The sequence below is a fragment of the Ptychodera flava genome, chromosome 15 (genome assembly GCF_041260155.1).
Source record: "Ptychodera flava strain L36383 chromosome 15, AS_Pfla_20210202, whole genome shotgun sequence".
In the NCBI taxonomy this organism is placed as follows: Eukaryota; Metazoa; Hemichordata; class Enteropneusta; family Ptychoderidae; genus Ptychodera; species Ptychodera flava.
Window position 1 is genome coordinate 20,719,365 of NC_091942.1, and position 22,633 is coordinate 20,741,997.

The 22,633-nt window shown below is 37.9% G+C and overlaps 1 protein-coding gene across 2 annotated transcripts; it reads right to left on the reverse strand.

Moving 5' to 3' along the window:
• Positions 1-7,141: 7,141 nt before the first annotated feature.
• LOC139151498 (solute carrier organic anion transporter family member 2A1-like) lies at positions 7,142-21,118 on the reverse strand. 2 transcript variants are annotated; one of them, XM_070724337.1, is made up of 10 exons: positions 20,894-21,118; positions 18,943-18,987; positions 16,547-17,291; positions 15,660-15,935; positions 13,687-13,851; positions 12,861-13,041; positions 12,128-12,269; positions 11,592-11,788; positions 10,979-11,043; positions 7,142-8,959 (listed from the first exon to the last, which is right to left on the reverse strand). In XM_070724337.1, exons 3-10 carry the CDS (start codon positions 17,265-17,267, stop codon positions 8,649-8,651), a joined length of 2,058 nt encoding a protein of 685 aa, XP_070580438.1. In that variant the 5' UTR covers positions 17,268-17,291; positions 18,943-18,987; positions 20,894-21,118; the 3' UTR covers positions 7,142-8,648. The 2 variants fall into 2 exon arrangements, with proteins under 2 accessions (XP_070580438.1, XP_070580437.1); XM_070724336.1 differs by having other exon boundaries at positions 16,547-17,298; positions 20,894-21,117.
• Positions 21,119-22,633: the final 1,515 nt, after the last annotated feature.

A 22,633-nucleotide genomic window follows, 5' to 3' on the forward strand; every position in this document is an offset into this window, starting at 1 on the left:
TTGAAAAAGGTCAAAAAGAGAGACTTTGTCCCTTTAATCCGGAAAAGTCTATTCCTTCAGGTTAAACATTTAAACCCTTTTCACTGAACACTGGTCTTGGTGTAAAATTGATTTCGAAGTGCGCCATCTTGTGTCGAAGTAAGAGATTGCATTCTTCAGATAAGGTGACTTGCTCAAAAAAGAGACAGAATATATACATACATACATACATACATACATACATACATACATACATACATACATACATACATACATATATATATATATATATATATATATATATATATCACTCATAATACATACATACCTACATATGTATATATATATATATATATATATATATATATATATATATATATATATATATATATATATATGTATGTATGTATGTATGTATGTATGTATGTATGTATGTATGTATGTATGTATGTATGTATTCTGTCTCTTTTGTGAGTAAGTCACCTTATCTGTGTGTATGTTTTGCAGGCGTGTTGATCCCTGGTTACGTACGTGCAAGCCTATTTACTCTGTAGTGTGAAGTTGAATTAAAACAGCTGCAATATCTTTAATTATTAATATTTAGCATCGGCGTATTCTATATCACGTAAACATTTCTACTTATCTCTCTCTCTCTCTCTCTCTCTCTCTCTCTCTCTCTCTCTCTCTGTATTCTTATGCACAGAACAAGTATGAATGTGAGTTTATCAATGAGTAGCATGTGCAAAAGCAAGGAAATTCTGTGATTGCTACAGATTCTTCGAAGACACGTTTTGCTAATGTTTGAAGCTCATATAGTTGTCAAATTAATATTTACCCTGAATCGTATTCTTTAAAATATCGACATCAAGCTATGCCTGACTTATTCCTTAAAATCGATGATACCGTTTAAAAATGAAATACTCATTAACAAACTCTAGACACAACAATTTCTTATCTTCGTTGTGCGCTTGATGAGTATCTCTGGCAATAAAAAAAAAATCATACATCGTCTGTGATATCCTTTGTGAATCTTCCGAAAAGTATCAGAGAATTTCACTATTCTTGCTCTCAACCTTCACAAACGGATTTTTTCGCGATATTGTGCTAAGAACAAGATTTCGGCTTCGGTTGTCCGTGGGCTAGAGGGGGTCTACGTGCACCCCCCCCCCACAGGATAACAAACCTGTATTTTCAGAAGCCTTGGGATCCCTAGAATACGAAATGGAATTTTAACAGAAAAAAATAGGGATGGAATAGCTGTTATGGTCATGTTTTGAAGGGTACCGCAAAATCACGATTTTCCAAGCCAAATGCATTTTCGTCAAATGTGTCTTCTTGTAAGTCATGTGCTGAGCTCATTTTTTAACATAACCTCACTTGTTTGGTATCATTAGAAAGGGACTTTAGTCCTCTTTAAGATGACATATTGTACTATGCAATATCTTCTACAGTTTTTGTCAAATATAACCAAAACTTACCCCTTACCCCAAAATTTAACATTGCAAATTACAGTAAATCTCAAATTCTACCAATTTTTAGCTAGGCATAATAAAAAATGCAATGCTTTGTCTGAAATCTGTTTTATTTCATACAGGGACATGTCAGAAATATGAAATAGACTTTTAACAGAAAAAATATGGGAATCTACAGCTGTAACAGTCATATTTTGAAGGGTACCGCAAAATAACAGTGTTGCAGATTTGCATGCATTTTTGTTAAAACTGTCTTCCTATAAGTTATCTGCTGAGCTTGTTTTTGAATATAACCTGGCTTGTTAGGTATCATTAGAAAGATAATTCACTAATCTTCAGAATGATATATTGTAACATGCAATATCTTCTATAGTTTTCATGATATATAACCAAAACTTACCCCTTACCCCAAAGTTTACATTGAAAATTTCTGTCATAGCTAAAACCAAATTTTACAATTTTTTTAGCTTGACACAAAAAATCTGGCCCTTTTTGCTATTAAATCTGTTTTATTTGGTACAGGGACATGTCAGAAATATGAAATAGACTTTTAACAGAAAAAATATTAGGAATCTACAGCTGTAACAGTCATATTTTGAAGGGTACCGCAAAATAACAGTGTTGCAGATTTGCATGCATTTTTGTTAAAACTGTCTTCCTATAAGTTATCTGCTGAGCTTGTTTTGAATATAACCTGGCTTGTTAGGTATCATTAGAAAGATAATTACTAATCTTCAGAATGATATATTGTAACATGCAATATCTTCTATAGTTTTCATGATATGTAACAAAACTACCCCTTACCCCAAAGTTTACATTAAAAATTTCTGTCATAGCTAAAACCAAATTCTACAATTTTTTAGCTTGACACAAAAAATCTGGCCTTTTTGCTATTAAATCTGTTTTATTTGGTACAGGAACATGTCAGAAATATGAAATAGACTTTTAACAGAAAAAATATTAGGAATCTACAGCTGTAACAGTCATATTTTGAAGGGTACCGCAAAATAACAGTGTTGCAGATTTGCATGCATTTTTGTTAAATTTTTCTTCTTATACGTTATCTGCTGAGCTTGTTTTTGAATATAACCTGGCTTGTTAGGTATCATTAGAAAGATAATTCACTAATCTTCAGAATGATATATTGTAACATGCAATATCTTCTATAGTTTTCATGATATATAACCAAAACTACCCCTTACCCCAAAGTTTACATTGAAAATTGCAGTCAAAGCTAAAACCAAATTCTACAATTTTTTTAGCTTGACACAAAAACTCTGGCCGTTTTTGGTATTAAATCTTTTTTATTTGTACAGGGACATGTCAGAAATATGAAATAGACTTTTAACAGAAAAAATATTACAAATCTACAGCTGTAACAGTCATTTTGAAGGGTACCGCAAAATAACAGTGTTGCAGATGTGCATGCATTTTTGTTAAAACGGTCTTCCTATAAGTTATCTGCTGAGCTTGTTTTTCAATATAACCTGGCTTGTTAGGTATCATTAGAAAGATAATTCACTAATCTTCAGAATGACATATTGTAACATGCAATATCTTCTATAGTTTTCATGATATATAACCAAAACTTACCCCTTACCCCAAAGTTTACATTAAAAATTTCTGTCATAGCTAAAACCAAATTCTACAATTCTTTTAGCTTGACACAAAAAATCTGGCCCTTTTTGCTATTAAATCTATTTTATTTGGTACAGGGACATGTCAGAAATATGAAATAGACTTGTAACAGAAAAAATATTGGGAATCTACAGCTGTAACAGTCATATTTTCAAGGGTCTCGCAAAATCACAGTATTGAAAACTCGCTTGCTTTTTTGTTAAATCTGTCTTCTTATAAGTCATCTGCTGAGCTTGATTTTTGACATAACCTGGCTTCTTAGGTATCAATAGAAAGGTAATTTACTGGTCTTTAAAATGACATATTGTAATATGCAATGTCTTGTTTAGGTTTCATGAAATAGGACCAAAGCTTACCCCATACCCCAAGGTTACACAGCAAATTACTGCAAATCTGAAACTCGACCTTTTTTGACAATTTATTAACTTTATATACAAAAGGCAATGCTTGTATGCAATCTACGAAATCTGTGTTTTTGTTAGAAAAGTATGTTACAAATATGAAATTAACTTTTAACAGGAACATAATATGATTTTGTAGCCTTTTGGATCATATTTGAAAGGGTACCCAGGTATCAGGGCAAAATTGCCGAAACACATACATTTGCAATATTTGGGTTCCCCCTCCAAAAATGATCCAAGTGGCTACTAAATTGTATCATCTTCCCGTGAAAAGGTAATTTTATACTTGTAACATACTTTTGTAACAAATAAATCAGATTTTAAATAAGAATTGCCTTTTGTATTATGTGCAGCAAAAAATGGTAGAATTTGTGATAAGCTGTAATTTGCGATTTGAACTTTTAGGGTATGGGGTAAAGTTTGACCATATTCCAGGAAACTATGAATGACATTGTATATTACAATATGTCATCTTAAAGAAGAATAAATTTCCCTACTAATGATACCTCACAAGCCAGGTTGTGTCACAAAATAAGTTCAGCAGATGACTTACAAGAAGAAGAATTTAACAAAAAAGGTGCCAGTTTGCGGTACTGCGATTTTGCATTTCTCTTCAAAATATGGCTGATACAACTAAACAGTCCAAATATTTTTTCTGTTAAAAGTCTATTTCACATTTCTGACATGACCCAGTACCATATACAACAGATTTAATACCGAAACAGAACTATTTTTATCATGTCTAGCTAAAAATTCACGGAAATTGATCACGTTATCTATGACAGTACTTCCAATATAAACCTTGGGGTATGGGGTATGTTTGGGTCATATTCCATGAAAACTATACAAGATATTGCCTGTTACAATATTTCATTGTAAATACCTGTTAAATACCTTTCCAATGATACTAAACAAACCCGGCTATAATCAATAACAAGCACAGTAGACTACTTATAAGATGACAGGTTTAACAAAAACGCATACGAATCAGGAATACTGAGATTTTGCTGTACCCTTAAAAATACAGCTGTTACAGCTATAGAATCCCAATACTTTTTCTGTTAAAAGTTCATTTCATATTTCTAATATGGCCAAGTACAAAATTAAACAGATTTCATACAAAAAATTGCCTAAAAAAATTGCTTGAATTTGATATTAGCTATGACAGTAGTTTTCGATGTAAATTTTGGGGTATGGGGTAAGTTTTGGTCATATTTCATAAAAATCTGTACAAGATATTGCATGTTACAATATGTCTCTTTAAAGACTAGTAAATAATCTTACTAATGATACCTAACAACTTACATTATATTCTATAAGAAGCTCAGCAGCTGACTTACAAGACGATAGATTCAACAAAAATGCACGCAAGTCAGGAATACTGAGATTTTGCTGTACCCTTCAAAATCCGACTGTTACAACTACAGAATTCCAATCTTTTTTCTGTTAAAAGTCTATTTTATATTTTTGACATGACCCATTACCGAATGAAATAGATTTCATACAAATAAATGCCTGATTTTATATGTCTAGGTAAAGAAAATGGTAGAATTTGATTTTAGCTATGACTACAATTTTCAATGTAAATTTTGGGGTATGGGGTAAGTTTTGGTCATATTTCATGAAAACTATGCAAGATATACATATACAATATGTCATTTTAAGATTAGTTAATTATCTTTCTAATGATACCTAACAAGCCAGTATATATTCAAAAACAAGCTCAGCAGATAACTTATAAGAAGAACAATTTAACAAAAATGCATGCAAATCTGCAACACTGATATTTTGCGGACCCTTCAAAATATGACCGCTACAGTAGTAGAGTCCTAATATTTTTTCTGTTAAAAGTCTATTTCATATTTTTGACATGTCCCTGTACCAAATAAAACAGATTTAATAGCAAAAACGGGCAGAGATTTTGTTTCTAGCTAAAAAATTTGTAGAATTTGGTTTTAGCTATGACTGAAATTTTCAATGTAAACTTTGGGGTAAGGGGTAGGTTTTGGTTATATATCATGAAAACTATAGAAGATATTGCATGTTACAATATGTCATTCTGAAGATTAGTAAATTATCTTTCTAATGATACCTAACAAGCCAGGTTATATTCAAAAACAAGCTCAACAGATAACTTATAAGAAGAAAAATTTAACAAAAATGCATGCAAATCTGCAATACTGTGATTTTGCGGTACCCTTCAAAATATGACTGTTACAGCTGTAGATTCCCAATATTTTTTCTGTTAAAAGTCTATTTGATAATTCTGACATGTCCCAGTACCAAATAAAACAGATTTTATAGCAAAAACGGCCAGATTTTTTGTGTCAAACTAAAAAAATTGTAGAATTTGGTTTTAGCTATGACAGAAATTTTCAATGTAAACTTTGGGGTAAGGGGTAAGTTTTGGTTACATATCATGAAAACTATAGAAGATATTGCATGTTACAATATATCATTCTGAAGATTAGTAAATTATCTTTCTAATGATACCTAACAAGCCAGGTTATATTGAAAAACAAGCTCAGCAGATAACTTATAGGAAGACAGTTTTAACAAAAATGCATGCAAATCTGCAACACTGTTATTTTGCGGTACCCTTCAAAATATGACTGTTACAGCTGTAGATTCCTAATATTTTTCTGTTAAAAGTCTATTTCATATTTCTACATGTCCCTGTACCAAATAAAACAGATTTAATAGCAAAAAGGGCAGATTTTTTGTGTCAAGCTATAAAAAATTGTAAAATTTGGTTTTAGCTATGACAGAAATTTTTAATGTAAACTTTGGGTAAGGGGTAAGTTTTGTTATATATCATGAAAACTATAGAAGATATTGCATGTTACAATATATCATTCTGAAGATTAGTGAATTATCTTTCTAATGATACCTAACAAGCCAGGTTATATTGAAAAACAAGCTCAGCAGATAACTTATAGGAAGACAGTTTTAACAAAAATGCATGCAAATCTGCAACACTGTTATTTTGCGGTACCCTTCAAAATATGACTGTTACAGCTGTAGATTCCCAATATTTTTTCTGTTAAAAGTCTATTTCATATTTCTGACATGTCCCTGTATGAAATAAAACAGATTTCAGACAAAGCATTGCATTTTTTATTATGCCTAGCTAAAAAATTGGTAGAATTTGAGATTTACTGTAATTTGCAATGTTAAATTTTGGGGTAAGGGGTAAGTTTTGGTTATATTGACAAAAACTGTAGAAGATATTGCATAGTACAATATGTCATCTTAAAGAGGACTAAATTCCCTTTCTAATGATACCAAACAAGTGAGGTATGTTAAAAAATGAGCTCAGCACATGACTTACAAGAAGACACATTTGACGAAAATGCTTTGGCTTGGAAAATCGTGATTTTGCGGTACCCTTCAAAACATGACCATAACAGCTATTCCATCCCTATATTTTTTCTGTTAAAATTCCATTTCGTATTCTAGGGATCCCAAGGCTTCTGAAAAATACAGGTTTGTTATCCTGTGGGGGGTGGTTGCCTTAACCCCCTCTCTCCCACGGCCTACTTCTGTTCAGATTTTCAACTTTAATAGGCAGGCATTTGTGCTATTTGTTGCTACCTCGATGTTAAATGGCTGGCCCTGGTGTCTCATTAACACAGCTTGGCAGCCGGGATGTATAGGATAATCTGTTTCCTATACATTTGAAAGCAATGAGAAAAGCTACAAATGTGCAAATCGTGTCATTAGAAAAACGTTCCACTGAAATCATGGTTGACACTGTTTAATACAGAAAGGACAACCCAGTACTGTATTATGGAAAACAATGTTATTTGTTGAGGTGCATTAAAAACAAAAAACAAAACAAAACATGGTTTTCGAAAGTGATATGTTTGATTTTTACAAAAATGACTCTGAAGAACCCCACTTATACCTATTTTTGAGCTTCGTCATAATACCCAAATTTTCAATGCTACTATTTATGTACCATAAATGTTTTCATTCTCGTATAGTTTTTATGACTAGAACTTAAACTCTGCCTCCAAGTCGCGGTTAGTTCCGAGAGTTCATTTGGCTTTCGGATATGTGACCAAATCTGATTAAGGGAGCCTTAAGTAATTACAGGGCGATGGGATCGGGGGAATTTCGCGCACACCTATACCGTAAAATGTGACCCTCTCCCTATCCTCCTGTCTAAAATGTGACCCTCCCTCTTGCCCGACATTCTAAAACTTGACCCCCCCCTCAACCACTGCAGTATTCTCCCCCAGGAATAACTGAAACAGTATCAGCTAATTTACATAATAATTGGTTCAATTGTTATGTTAGGGACAAATTACAGAGGGGAGGGCTGGTGTTTTGGAGCAACAGTCGCAATTTATCACGCAAGAATTTTTGAAGAGATATGGTATTTCATACATTGAAGAGAGGGTCACCATATTTTGTGCAACAATAAGAAGGCAAGATGTGGCTGATTTAGTGCTTCATCCAAAAATATCAAATCATAATACATGGAGTCTATCAGGCAAATTATTGACAATTTACCCCCACAAAACATGCTATATCTGTATTTTATATATGTTTGATAATGTATTTAAATGTACTTTGCTTGAATAGGGAAGTAAAATGAACATTTGTGTACAAGAAATTGATTTCTGAATTTCATCTAAAAAGTTGGTTCACTATCCATGGTGTCTATGATGAAATTATGGATAGTTTTTTTCAATACAAAAATAGGTAAATCTTTGCATTTGTGTACTCTTGATTATTGATATTAATTTTCTTGATTAGACTAGAGTGGTTGCAAGTCCATGGTTGTGTAAGAAATTTGATTTTAGAATTTCACCAAATGTCGATTCACTATGCATAGCGGTCTATGATGAAACTATGAATAATTTTTTTTCAGTACAAAATTAAATAAATCTGTGCATTTATGTATGCTGGATTATTTACATTATTGTTCTTGATTAGACTAGAGTGGTTACAAGTCCATGGTTGTGCAAGTAATTTGATTTTGGAATTTCACCAAAATGTTGATTCACTATGCATGGCGGTCTATGATGAAACTATGAATAATTTCTTTCCATTTTTTTTCCATAATTTTTTTTTCGGCGTCTATAAACGTCACCGTACTCTACATTTGATTTTAATCAGATTGATATGTGAGACCCATCAGCACGAAGACCTAACTCTGGCTACTCTCCATCTCAACACCGTCGCCGACAAACAGTTTCTTCGGCTCCGCTTCTCTCCCATTGTTATCTTTCGAAATGTAACTCGTATTCCTGACTTTCCTTCTCCAAATGACGGCGGCTATCACAAGCAGGATGAACGACACTGACCTGACCAGGACGGTCAGCACACTCAAGTTCCGTCTGAGTGCATGGTTATCGTAGACTTGGCAGTCTCCCCGGACAGCGCCCCCGCACAGGGTTTTCCATACACTGCACGACATGTCAATCGCCTTGCCGTAAAGTATAGGTATCGGAATAGGTCCTGTAAAAAATAAACAAACAATGAACAACGGCTTTTTCAGAACACACGTTGTATTTTCCGTGCCCGAGATCGTGTAAAGAGAAGGTATATTCAGTGGCTTGTGCATTGGTGAGCTCTCTACTACCTCCATGGTTGGACACGCTAATTTCCCATAGACTCGTAGCTTTGAGGTACCCCTCTGAAAGGGAGGGGAGAGTTTAGCTTCTCACACGTAGCATAACCCCCTTCTATGAATATTGTGGGGGAATTCGCTAACGTATAGCTTGATAGTGAAAGATAAGCCCTTCGACGTTGCCAGTGAAAATGTATTACAGAGTAGAGCAAATCGTTTGTATTGTCGTTTTTTAACTTGAGGCTGTTCTGTTCATCTGTTCTCGCTCTTTTGACTGAGATCACTTTCCTCGTGGAACGAAGGTTCTACAGCAAAAGGTTCACAGAAACTTTGAAAACCATTCGTTTCTACTTCAATGTAAATTCTCCGCGATAAGCCTTGTTCGTTTAGTTCTTAAACTATCGCTTGTTCATGAAACTTGCAGTACTTTAAGGTCTATGGTAGCATGTACCCCGAAATAGAAAATTTTAAGGTTTTACTTGAAAGTTCTACAAGGAAGCTTTAAACCATTCTCCTATAACAATGGCCCCATAAGCTGTATTTTTTAAATCTTTTTAAAGATGGTTACAGATCAAATGCATCCTATGCACCGAAGTGTTCCAGCATTTCCAAACGCTAGCGTTTAACTCACAGCTTAGTATAATGTAACTCTATAGCTTATTTTGTAACATTTATTGTTAAGGTCCTAAGTACATCTTCTGATGCATAAATGAAAGGCATAGATTGTTTATCCCATCGTGTCCTATCGAATACAATCGCCGCAAATATACACCTCCGCGTAAGTGCCTGTCAACAAAAGCCATCACCAAGGATTGAAATAGTGACATAAAAGAAAATATGGCTTCAGAACGGGAATCCAAAATATTCCTCCGGGGATTTGAATAGCATTTTTGGTAAGTAAAATGCAAAAGATACAGCTTAATGGGACTTTAAAAATACAAATCAAGAGTTGTGCAAAATTTTACTACCGTATTACAAAATCGAGTTACCTGAGATAAATCAATATTTGAAATTCAGATGGTGACATATTCTGTGTTAACTCCGAAGATAAAATTTCCGATTGTCACAAAACTAGATAGTCGGCAGTGTATTTTCTTCTCAGGCTTACATAAGTGAGTCCATGCAAGCACCAGCAAAGAATTATGTGTAAAGATCTTAGGGTCCAAGTATTTTCCAGAGGTGCATTTTACCTTTGACTGAAGGCTCCGTCGCTCGAGGGCGCTCTTTACACTCCCCCTTCGTAGAGAGCGCCCTCGAGAGACGGATCTTCAGTCTAATTTTTTAATTCAGACGTTTCATAATCCTTGGCTTGTTATCAGTGTTTTGTCTACTCAGTGTTCTCCACAGCTTGGAAAAACAGAGGGTTACCAATTTACAGTTTACATAACAATTTATAATCTGTATATTATTTTGCTATGAAAATGGAATCGTTTGTATTACTATAAACATATGAATAGAATGCGCCAAAAGAGGGGTGGCCCACCCCTCAAATACCCCTGAAAACCCTACTACTAAACGCTATATTTTAGAGCTGAGCAGAAGTTAGGGTTAGTTGACTCCCTAACACCCAAATAGAATTTGACGAATAGAGAACAGACAAAACTGTCATTCTTGATTAATGAATTATTTATTAGTATGTTACAATGAGGGAAAATAGGATATAATATCGGAGTAAAACTATTTTTTTTTTTTACCTCGAAGGTAACACAAAAAATGTATTGCAGGAAAGAAAGATTCAAAAAGGTTGATTCTAGAGAACAAGTAAACCTCATCTTATCTTATATAAACATAAGTTTGTCATGTCTTGAAAGAGGGGTGCAAAAATCGTATATCTTTAATCTTACGACTCTATCCAAATCTAAATAGATTTTATCCAGTAGAACGAATGGAAATGAGCAGTAACTTACCGAGAACGCGCGCAAGGAGGAAACGCAGGCCAATGGCAAACGATTTCTCCCGTTCCTCGACTGACCTGGAAGAAAAACCAAAATCATTGTATATCAAAATGTGAAAATGTTACCTTCTTCAGCTATTATAAATGATGAGGTGACAGAACTCGAAGTTAAAGTTATCCCAACCATATGAGCATATGCATCACATTTTTACCAAGGTAAAAGGTAATGGCGAATAGATGGAGTTACGAAATCCAGCCCATTGTACGTGAGAGTCACGCTACTGTTCGTAAACCGGTTCTCGCGGTCTCGGCGGGTTTTCATGAAAACCTCATCAAGTTCTGTGTTCAACTGCCAATGTTGGAACTGGCGTCTATTTTACATTCGGAAACATTTTAACATAAAATATTTTATATCATTTCTTGCTTCCGTTTGTACCCTTTTTGAATAGTAACCAATCATTTGAAAAGTTGCGAACCCATTTTCATTTTTACCATACTATATTGGCTCCATATCGATAAAAATCGAACAAATAACGTGTCTAGTCCGTTGTATAGGGACAAACCACGAACTTGATAAATTGAGAGTGTCCTTGTAATTCAACAGTAATGTCTATTCTCGGACTCACCGTAGGGCTAGCATCATGCATGGAACCTCTCTACCGGCCATCAGCAGAGCCACCAGAGCAACGACGACAAGGAATGGATAAATGAGTGAACACGTCTCCGTTTCCTTGCAGGGACCCAGAGTAGCCATCCTGGTTGTGTTCCATCCGTCGCTATCGAACTTTGATATACAGCCACAGTTTGTGTAATTCCCTGCAAACTGAAACGCAATATAAGAAAAAAGACTATCATAATTTAAAGTCTTAAGTTGAAATTGATCATGATTTGATGCATGATCATTGATCATGCATTGATCACTTGACATATTTGTTATTTCGTTAAAAATTGGTTTTCGCATGTATTCTATGTACATATATATCAGCTATATGTAAGAGTGCTCGCGTCTGGAGAGAGAGAGAGAGAGAGGAGAGAGAGAGAGAGAGAGAGAGAGAGAGAGAGAGAGAGAGAGAGAGAGAGAGAGAGAGAGTGAGTGAGTGAGTGTGTGTTTGGGGTAGCGGAAAGGTGTGAACTTAACAATTAACAAAACATTTAATCTTACACTGCTGGAGCCCATTCCAATACATCCTGCGTGACAAGGGGAAGCGTAGGTATTTCCATCAGAACCACAGACTGGCTCAAATACATCAACTGGACAACCGCAGTCTTCGTTGCATAGCTGGGTCTTGTCTACACCGTCTTTTCTGGAGATCAAAGATGGTAAAATGCATTTAATGGCAAAATGTGTTTAATAGTAAAATGTACAATGCAATATTTATTATCCCTGGTTCCGTCTCTCGGTCTTTCTCAGTAAGGTCTCTCTTCCCCTCTCTGTCAGCTGTTTGTCTAGCTCAATTATTTTTGCTTCTTTCATGTAAAGGATTCGTGTGAAAGACAAAATTTCTCTTCGTTAACATTCCCATGCGTGGAAGATATTAAAAGATGAGGCTTCAGGACTTGGTTCAAGTCGGTGAATTTCTAAAAATAAAGTCATTTGTACTAGTTTCTCCTATTTCATACAAACCTATTTGGAATTTGGTAGCCCAGGCCAGGTTTTCCTCGCGATTGAACGCGTTGCCTTTGAGTCTGCGCAGTAGTGAGTTAGTTTCTGATTGCGGGAGAAACTTCCCTGTGTATAGCGTTCACCAACTCATCGCGTGCACCCCACTCACGCGTTTCAAACGAAAACAGAACACAAATCATCGCGTTCACCCTACTCAAACATTTACAAATCACAGACTTGAACCAAGTCTAACAAGGAAGTTGTTTCATAGTAAAATTGGACATAATCATACCCAACACCAACGACGGGCTCGCTGTAACATCCGAAAGGATAGAGGGCAGCAGATAATACGATGCCAATTCCTAGGACAACGAGGTAGAACTTCAGAATACCCATTGGTTGGAGGTTGAATTTTTTGATGATGTATCCTGGCAGTAACATTCCAAGGCAATAAGGTATAGTGCCGAAAATCGCTGGTGAGGAAAAAAAACATAGTACAAACGTATCATCAATCGTTACCAAATTGCGATGGTCATTTCTCTACAGTCGTCGCATATTACTAATCTCCATGAGACAGCAGGTGGTCGCAAATCACTAGTCTCTTTGCGGCATCCTTTTCCACGGCATCGTGGAGTAGATAGTAGGCCCTACATCTCGGAAACGTTCTCCACACGCTCATAGTTTCGCGAAAAACTTTACTTTACGGTGATTGAGAGAGGGCAAAGTTTCTATGAGGCCGGCAGGCCTGATCTATGCTATCTTTGATAGAAGTTAGGTCTGCAAAGGAATACACATAGGCATCTGCCGTGATTGTCAGACACAACAACGGTAACGTTGCAAAGTTACGTTACATCTACAGGAGAGAATGACAACTTGTTGTCCAGTGTAGCTTCGAGGCTCTTGTTCCGTAGCGAAATTTCTGTACCACAACTTGCGAACAACAATCGGAAATCGCGTACACTGGATCTTCATGGATTGCGTCATTTGCAATCTCTCTGAGCCTTTTGTGAGTCCTGGCCCATCCGCGAAGGTAGACTAGCTGAAAGATCTAAAACAAGGTCGAATCTTTCAGTGTACCGCCAAGGTTGAAGCCACTGTTAGGATAAATCTCCACATACCTGCATACAGATTTGCATTTACTGCCGACAGACCAAATTGAACTTGAAAGATTTTCGCGATGAATGGTAGAAATCCAAATGTGGTGCCCGTGTCAAGGGCGTAGGCAATAATCACCACCATGAAGTATGGATTTTTGAGCAATTTCCATGTCATCCTCAAAAAACCTGCAATGTCATGAGAAAGACAAAATTGAAAGTGGGTTTAAAATTCACTTCTTGGCCTTTTCTAAGACCTAGACGCACTGGTTGTTTAGCAGCTTAATCCAAAAGCAAGACGATTAAAGGGCCAGTAACTGTAACTTTTGATGATTTTCCCCAAGATTTTTGTACTTGAGTCAACTCTTGTTCTACTCACAGTGGAACATGAAACTGTAGCTGACGTTATGGTCATTATCACATGAGCTGGCCCGTATCGCCACCTGTGTGACGTAGAACAGGACGGATAAGAAATCCGAATAACCCCTGTTTTCGTGCATGGCACCGTTCATACATGCAGGCGTCGCGACACAGACAGATTTGTGGTGGTCGATGCCGTGCTAGCTCTCATGACATTTTTACCAAAAGGTGACCCGATGAATCCAGAAACATAGAAGGCATACTTGTTCAACGAAATTTCGAGTAGCTAAAACTATAGCTTTTCCCGAGAATTAAATGGAGATACCGTCGATCGTTTTATTTTAATGGCTCAGTAACGTCGCGGCTACAGTCGAGTCGTGGACGTCATAAGCTTACCTGGCGATCCCGGTATAGCGATAGAACCGAAACCTACACCCCAACGTAAGTTCAACTGAATAAATGAGTACAGTAGAATCTTCAGGAAAGCGACATAGGAGGCACAAGCATAAAGTCATTCGATAAGAACGATAAATTTCCTTCATCGCACAAAAAAATTCCGTAAACACTCGCTCGGAATCAAACTTGCAGCGCGGCGTAAGGCTGTAGCGAAGACATATAAGCTAAGCTGTCGCATGTCGAGCTGTGTGCAGCGCTGTGGAATCCGACGTACTTCGAAGGTTGACTCAGACAACACTCAAAACAGAGTTTCCGTCAAGTAACAAAATTAGGATGTATCCAGGGGCGAGATATGTGTCACTGCAAACATCAAAGTCCGTAAGACGAAAACATTGACGACCGAGATCGGGATTGACGAGTTGACACCGGCAGAGACCAATGACGGCGGCAGCGTTGTTGTAAGCACAAACATGCAATGACTCACATCCTGTGTGTCATCGAACGCAATCTTTCGCGCTCACCAAGATCGTAAACTTGTGCGATATTTTGAAAAGCCATGGCATCTCTGAGAATGAGAATTACTGTTTCGATCGTGTCGTTGCATTTACTTCATAAATCTATTTGTAAATATTCTAAATGACTCTGAATACTACGGCTATCCGTCGCTAGCACGATGAAAGCTATGTCCACCGATGGCCGACTTGCCTTGGCATCGGTACAGCGCGAGACAATGATTGACACGTTCACGTGAACGAATCCGTACGTCTGGTTGGTGGAGACACCATTCGATGTATCAAAATTTCAGTTTGATGGGATTTATGAATGAAAGTATCTCCTTGGTGACGGGCCGCTTTACTCTTTAAATAAAGTAATCCGCGTAAGTAAAACACAAATCGCAACGAAATTCATGCAATTTGTTACGATAATTTTGATCCATCTACGTCAAAAGAAAAATAAGAAGACTGTTCATGTGATAAATATATAGTCCCATGGTATTTTCCTCTGTTTGCCGTCATCGTATACTCGTGTTTTTCGCGGCGCCGCACAACTTAAAAAGGTGTTAGACCGTCTGCTATAGGGCAACTTCGCCAGCCAAGGGTATTTATTCGGGATGGATTAACACGATGCTACTTGGACAATGCTAATAGAGCCCCAAAGTGCAATATCTCGATGTTACTTATTACACCTGAGACAACAATTACTTTGCCAGAGATTGCATCAAGGAAACACAAACTGCTTACCAATTTCATGATCACTGTTCTTCTTCCTCTGTTGTTTGACATCGCTGCCGACTTTCAAAGTCCCTGGGGTTAAAAAGTACAGCGGGGAGACGAGAAAGAACGCAGCTGCTCCCAAGACGAGCCCTAACCACCAGGCACCAACCCACTTTGAATCAGAGGGCTTCAAGTCGATGGAGGAAACGTCCACTCTGTTGAAATCCACGTAGATAGACAAACAAGCAGCGCCGACCAGATACCCAACAGCTGGTCCTAGCCCCCACATCATGTTAATTATACCTGGAAATAGAATCAAAGAAGTCCAGCGCTTTCGACATTGTTGTTCAAAACGCTCGGTGACCTTAACCTTTTCCGAGTTTGTAGTAATGATTTTACGCGCATTTTTCGTTGAAGACAAAACAGTGGAGTAGTCGAAAGGAGTATTGACAAACACACCATCATCTATGGAAAATATAAACTTCAGAGATGCTTCGAGATGGGTGAGTCTCATACGTTACAACACAGTCGATATCTCCCTCCACCGAATCGACTGTGATTACACATGAAATGTAAAACAATTTTTACTTTTCTGATGTCTTCAATTTTAACCTTCGTGTCTCTGCTGTCCTTTACACTTAATGTAGGAGGGGGGTAGATTGAACTGCACTCAAAGGTCGTATCAGACCAACGCCCAATGTAAACACTGTATCCACGATTTATCATAATACGCATCGTAAAATAATTTTTATGTTACAGCTATATTGACGTTATGTATCTAGATACTGTATACAAAATACATAATTGTTTGTAGACGAAAAAGTTGCACAGGCGCAACTCCTATGCCCCTCCCCATTCACCTTGTTTAAGTTTGCCTGACAACTGAGCTGTTACTTCGCAGAGACGATACGTACCCAAATACAATGCCGATCTTCGATGGCTGGCATGATCGTCGATGAAAGAAGTGCCAAGAGTTAGTAATGGGCTGTATCCGGCCCCGACTACTGTCACCCCGATGACAATTAAGGCATAAGCTACCGTGCTTTCTGTTGTCTTCTGTTTGTCTGTGCTGTCGCATCCTAAATCCATGTGGGTAGAGGCATTCGGGGATTTCTCACCATCGGCGAGATGGGCGTAAGGTCCCGGAGAGCTCGATAAGGTTGAAAGACACAGATTTTCTGCTACGCTTGCGTTTGCTTCGGTAGCATCGACCGCGGAAAGGCTTTCGTATCTGTAGGGTCCCAATACGAAGTGTGGCAAACAACCCATCAACAAACCAATACCGATACATATCACACCAGCGCCCATCCAACGTGGGCGATTACTCCCAAGACGACCTCCAAAGTATGCCACGGGAATGACGCTGAGAAGAGTTCCTGCCTGCCCCATACTCACCAGAACGGAAAGCTGTGAAGCGTTGAGGCTGTATCTTTTCTCCTGCGTTGTCATGGTGCTGGCGGCATACATGGCCATCGTACCGTGGAAGAATATCGTCACCGTAAGACTTGCCACAAAGCAACGGATGTCGCTGAAACAAAGAATCTCCCGTTTCCCATCGGTAGAGAACTTCTTCTCCACATCGACATCGCTGATGCCACCATTTTGAGATCTCGTGTTGTTGTTGCTTCGAGACATGCCGGTTGATAAATGACTGGATCCCTGCAATCTTGTAAGAAAAGGTGTATACGTGACTATCAGATTATGTATCATTGCGAACATGTTGTTAGAGGTCACCTATTCCGAACACGATTGGAAGTAATTTGGGATAATTGGATGGTTTAGTTATGTTATGTTATATTTATTTATTAAAGTGTCATGTGTGGTCTTAAACAGCATGGTTGCCACACCCAGCCCCAAGGGCTTACAAGACACTAAAGCAGTAAATAAGGTACACAAATATGAATAGCTCGAAATGTAATTTAAGTATAATACTTGTCTCATTGAAAATGCATGATAGACATAGAATGCCAATTGGGATGGCATGTCGCTCATTAGAAATTTGAGTTTCTGTCGTACATCAAATGAATCAAATACGGAGCACAAGTTTCTGGCTGTTACAGAACAATTGATTCCTAATAACATTGTTAAGTGTACAGTCAAAAATGAAATGGAGCTCGCCTGCTACTACATTTGGACAAAAATCACATAGTCTGTCCTCTTTAGGCACATTCGTGTAACGCCCAGTTTCAATTTTAGAGGTAAGATACCAACTCTCAATTGTGCTAAAAGTGATCTTTTTGATCTAGAAATGGGAAATTGTTAATATTTCTCCATTCCATATTCCGTCTTAAACATCAAATAGTATGCAATTTGGACTTTTCACTCAGTTGGGATGTCCTGTTACTAATATACAGCGTTTAAAATGCATTATACAAGCCTCTATTGCCAATTTTTTCCTCCAAACCAATTTCTGAAAATAAATCAAACATATCTCTAGCCCAGTTTTTATATTTTAAACTGACATCCCAAGTAATGTTGGTTGAATCTGACAATGTAAGCTCATCTGCTTTTCTGTTTTTTGCAAAATACTTGTTTTTATGGGTATTCTGTATCGTTGCAACTTTCAGCTCTAGGGCGCCAAACACTTTTGATAGATTTGAACAAACAAAAGATCCAATTCTCCCAAATTAGTTTTCCAATCGTGTTTCAGTGACATTTATCTGCTCCGTAAGTTTTTGGTTGTTCACACCTCTAAAAGACATAGTTTAAGCTATTCTCTGAACAAGTTCTTGATCAGGATGCACAGAATTCCATGTCTTCTGGCAGCTGTATGTATCTCGTGACAGTTGCTTTCTACCATGGCGATAAGCCTCGCCTAAACCATGCTATAACTGCTGCCACCACCATTTCCATTGTATTACGGTATTTTCAAAAGCCACGTGGTCCGTCTCTGTCTGTCTGACTCTGTCTGTCTGACACACACACACTGTCTGTCTGCCTGCCTGCCTGCCTGTCTGTCTGTCTGTCTGTCTGTCTGTCTGTCTGTCTCTCTCTCTCTCTCTCTCTCTCTCTCTCTCTCTCTCTCTCTCTCTCTCTCTCTCTCTCTCTCTCTCTCTCTCTCTCTCTCTCTCCCCCCTCCCTCCCCCTACAGGTATATTGCCATTTGATTTCTTTCTCTATCTGTCGACATAACTATCTATCTAGTTCAGGGTTACGGTATACAATAATATATATATATGTATATAACAATATATATCAATATATAACAATATACAACAATATACAACAATATATATATATATATATATATATATATATATATATATATATATATATATATATATATATATATATATACAGCCACACTTACCGTAAATTCTAATGAATGTTCGTCTCTTTAATTACTTATTATGTTCTGAAATCAAGTCAATATAGTCAATATGTTATGTAATGTCCAATGTAACACACTTATTGTTGGCAGGATGTATGTCGGATCCGGACTAGAATCCCTTTATCGAGAGCGACACTGTAAAATAGTGAAAATTTTAATACAAAATAGGGAAGAAACACTGAACTGGTGTAATGTACCGTGAAACCACCTGAATTATTATCAATCATCTCACTCCACTCAATTCATGGCAAACAATCGTGGGAACAGAAATTTCATCACGTACACCCTATATATAAGGATTTTACTTTATATTCCAACAAAGGCGGGTTTTTTAAATAGCTGTTTTAGACAGGAAATATTGGATATGCTCACCACACTGTCCCTGAAGTTTGGGGTTTCAACATTGCGTCACGTTTCCGCTGTGACATTATTAAAAATCTAGGTCACGGTATATATCAATCGCACTTTGGACCAAGTCAAATTCTTCTGGCAATATATACACTTACAAACATTTGTCAAATCAATGCGTCCAATGCAAATGAAAGCTAAAAGGCGTTTGTGACATGTTGAGATTAAAAAGGAGGGCCAATCTTCCTTGGCATTTCGTGTGGCGAATTCGAACACTCTTGGTTTGATACCGGAGAGATCATCCACCATTACTAGGTTATTTTCCTGATCGTAAATTCACTCCCCATTTTATTCTTCGGACCCTACACCGAAGACGAACCGCTGTATAGCTCTGAGTAGTCACACATCATTTCAGACATTCAAAAAGAATAGACCTGTGAGATGAGATGGTGCGTAATAGTTATGCGTTTCTGGTATTTGTTTATTAGCTCTGCCAAGTGTTTTGTATTTTAGCCTCTCAAGTTTGTTTGTTTTTAGCCTCCAAGTTTTTTTTTGTTTTCAGCCTCCAACTTGTTTGTGACTGTGTGTCATGCCCTTGACCCATTGCCATGCGTACGACGCGGTTGGACGAGTCACGACATCGCTTGTTTTGCGTTCACTTTCAATTTGGTCTCCCCATGTCAAGTTAGAGGGCATTGGCCTATCGCCAGGCGAACGGGTCATCCACAACATGTTTTTGGCATTGTCTGATCTTTACATTGCCAACTACTACGTCATGTTCTTGGCCAATGTCAAAGTTCAGGAACATTTACGTAATTCGTCCTTTTGCCGATGGCGGTAGAGGCTGACTATTGTCAACCATTTTGAATAAAAATAGTGTTGCTGAACGTCTGTAGGGTGCTTACGAACATAGATATTTGCGACCGAAAAGCTGTCAATGTCATTGCGACGTTTCAGCTTACTCGGTCATGGCAAGTCTTGGACTGCAGTAAGCGAAGATCTCAGATATAAAACCTGCAGTAGGCCATTATTTTTTAAAACTTTCCTTCAAGTTTCAGTAAATAAAGTCGTTCGAACACAACTGTATTGTGAACTACGACCTTGCAATTCGAGCCTGGTTCAGCGGCTTTTGCAGTGGTGTCGGCAGATCTGGCCATTTTGCCGGGACAAATGCTAAACCACTGGACCATGAACGTTGCTGATCTCCCCAGAGTTTTTACCCAAGGTATGTATACTAACAGGGAAATTCAACATTAAAATCAGCTTTTACGGACAATGCAACCGTCGAAAAGTGTTTAAAACATGAACTCATGGAGAGCTGTGCAATGCGAGGTCACATGAAAACTGGGCCACTTTCTTTGAGTGTGTGGAAGGACTGTGTTTCTGCCAAAGGCCACATGACACACAGCTATGGCCAGTATTGTCCCCCATCCCCCCTTCGGCTGACGGTCAGAGATGATATCCAGCCGATATCGACATTCTTGTTGTAAATACCTTCTTGTACTGTAGTTGGTCACACATCAAAGATGCATAAGTTATCAAAATATATCACGGGAAAGGAAACAAGCTTGCCGATACTTACCGAAAGTACGTCGACGTAATGTTAGACGTGTGAATAACTCCTACCAGCAATGGGTATTTGCATGTCTATTGCAATGACACACTAGGGCATTATACGACTGCTTGCAGTGAAAGAGATCAAAACAGGTATTGTCATTTCAGCAAGGGGTTAGAATCGTGGTATTAAGTAGAAGGTAGGTTAGGGGGACTGACAAATGTAAACTCTCTGAGAGATGCTTGTAAACACCGTAGGAGCTGACTATCTGATATGGTATGAATTGAGGGCACGTATTAAGATTGACACGAACCATGCTACACCCCTGACACCCCGCCTGACACCTGTCCAGTGTGAGCCTTTTCTCAGCAGGGTTTTGGACAGGCATTTTTAAATACAGGCATAAATCTAGGCCTTCTGGTACTCGAAACTTCGGAACCCAGGTACAATTATAAAGGTGCATTCAGCCATGGTTACTCTGCCCCACCAGAGTAAACCGTGGTTCAGCAAATACATCGGCAATCTTCAATACACAGGGGGACGTAAAAACTATACTAGCAAATGTCCCTGTGTTCCCCTCGAATAGTGCATTTTTTTTCTCATCAATCACTGATAAGACGCCCCTTTCTTTCTCATTTTAAATGCTTGGGTAACTACAAGTTTTTATTTCAATACCCGCTTCTTATCGAACACACTTTTGACCCCTTTAAGAGATCCTCATGATTCTAGACAACCTTCTAAAGTTCCTGTTTTGATCACTACCTCACAACCCATGCTTGACGGTAGTGTAACGTGCCCGTCCTGTTCAAAATCCCAGACAACCTCTTTGCCTAGATGAATTCCCCTGTTCTGAGTCTAAGGCGGCTTGGTTTCGTAGGTGTCCGAGCACCCTAACAATCATTTAGTCATCTGCTTGTCCACCCAAAGTCATTGGAAATATGTTATGTATGATGGGGGTGTCTGAATCAGGTGAAAAACCATCTATCCTATACAGTCCTTCTCGAGGAAGTTAAATATTTGCTAGCAATTCAAACGAATGAATGAAAATACAATAATTAAAAAAATAACATAATGTCAGTGGGTCAAGTAGGTTGGTCTCGTTCTGAGAAGACCGAGGTTCACGCTGTCTATCGTAATAAAGGCAATATACAAGCGCCAAAAGGGTTCCGGTAAAAAGAAGGTTAATGCCCAATGGATTTTTAGATGTTGGAAATTTGGGGGTGGGAAACAATTAAATAATTAGAAGTACGGATGATATAAAACAGCAATATAAACTCATTGAAAGCACGGTTGTGAAAGTCAGAACTGCTGTATTGGAACATGTACAGCGATGGGGGTAGTGTCTCTCTTTCTACCTCCATGGTACAGCTAACATTCATTTCGCCACAGATGGGTTGTCACTGTATGTCTTCTGCTTCACGTCCAATGTCACTGCCAAGTGACAAGCTATGTATAAGCTATCGTTGACAATGCTCGGTCCCGGGGCAATAGGAAAGTTGAAAATTAACGGTCGGGGCGCAGCTTCGCATATTGTTTTGGCATGTCTCTCGCCTTGCTTTCTCTTAAATTTTAAACCAACCAAATACAAAAAACTTTTTAACGAAAAGTTTGTGTAAGAGTGTCTGGTTTGTCCGGCAACATGAACGAGCAAATCTAAAATGCTTGCATTGTGCACTCGGCAATCATACGTGTGTCATAGCCCTCAAAATTGGCGCAAAAAGATTACAATTTCACACTCGATTCATCAGCGTCCGTCGACGCGATGAA

Bases quoted from the DNA above. Each gene is read 5' to 3' on its own strand.
- LOC139151498 (XM_070724337.1), bottom strand. From the start codon at position 17,267: ATGTCTCGAAGCAACAACAACACGAGATCTCAAAATGGTGGCATCAGC. The intron at 13,852-15,659 runs GTAAGCAGTTTG...ATGACATTGCAG, and splicing joins GAACAGTGATCATGAAATTG to GTTTTTTGAGGATGACATGG. The intron at 11,789-12,127 runs GTAAGATTAAAT...ATTGCGTTTCAG, and splicing joins TTGGAATGGGCTCCAGCAGT to TTTGCAGGGAATTACACAAA.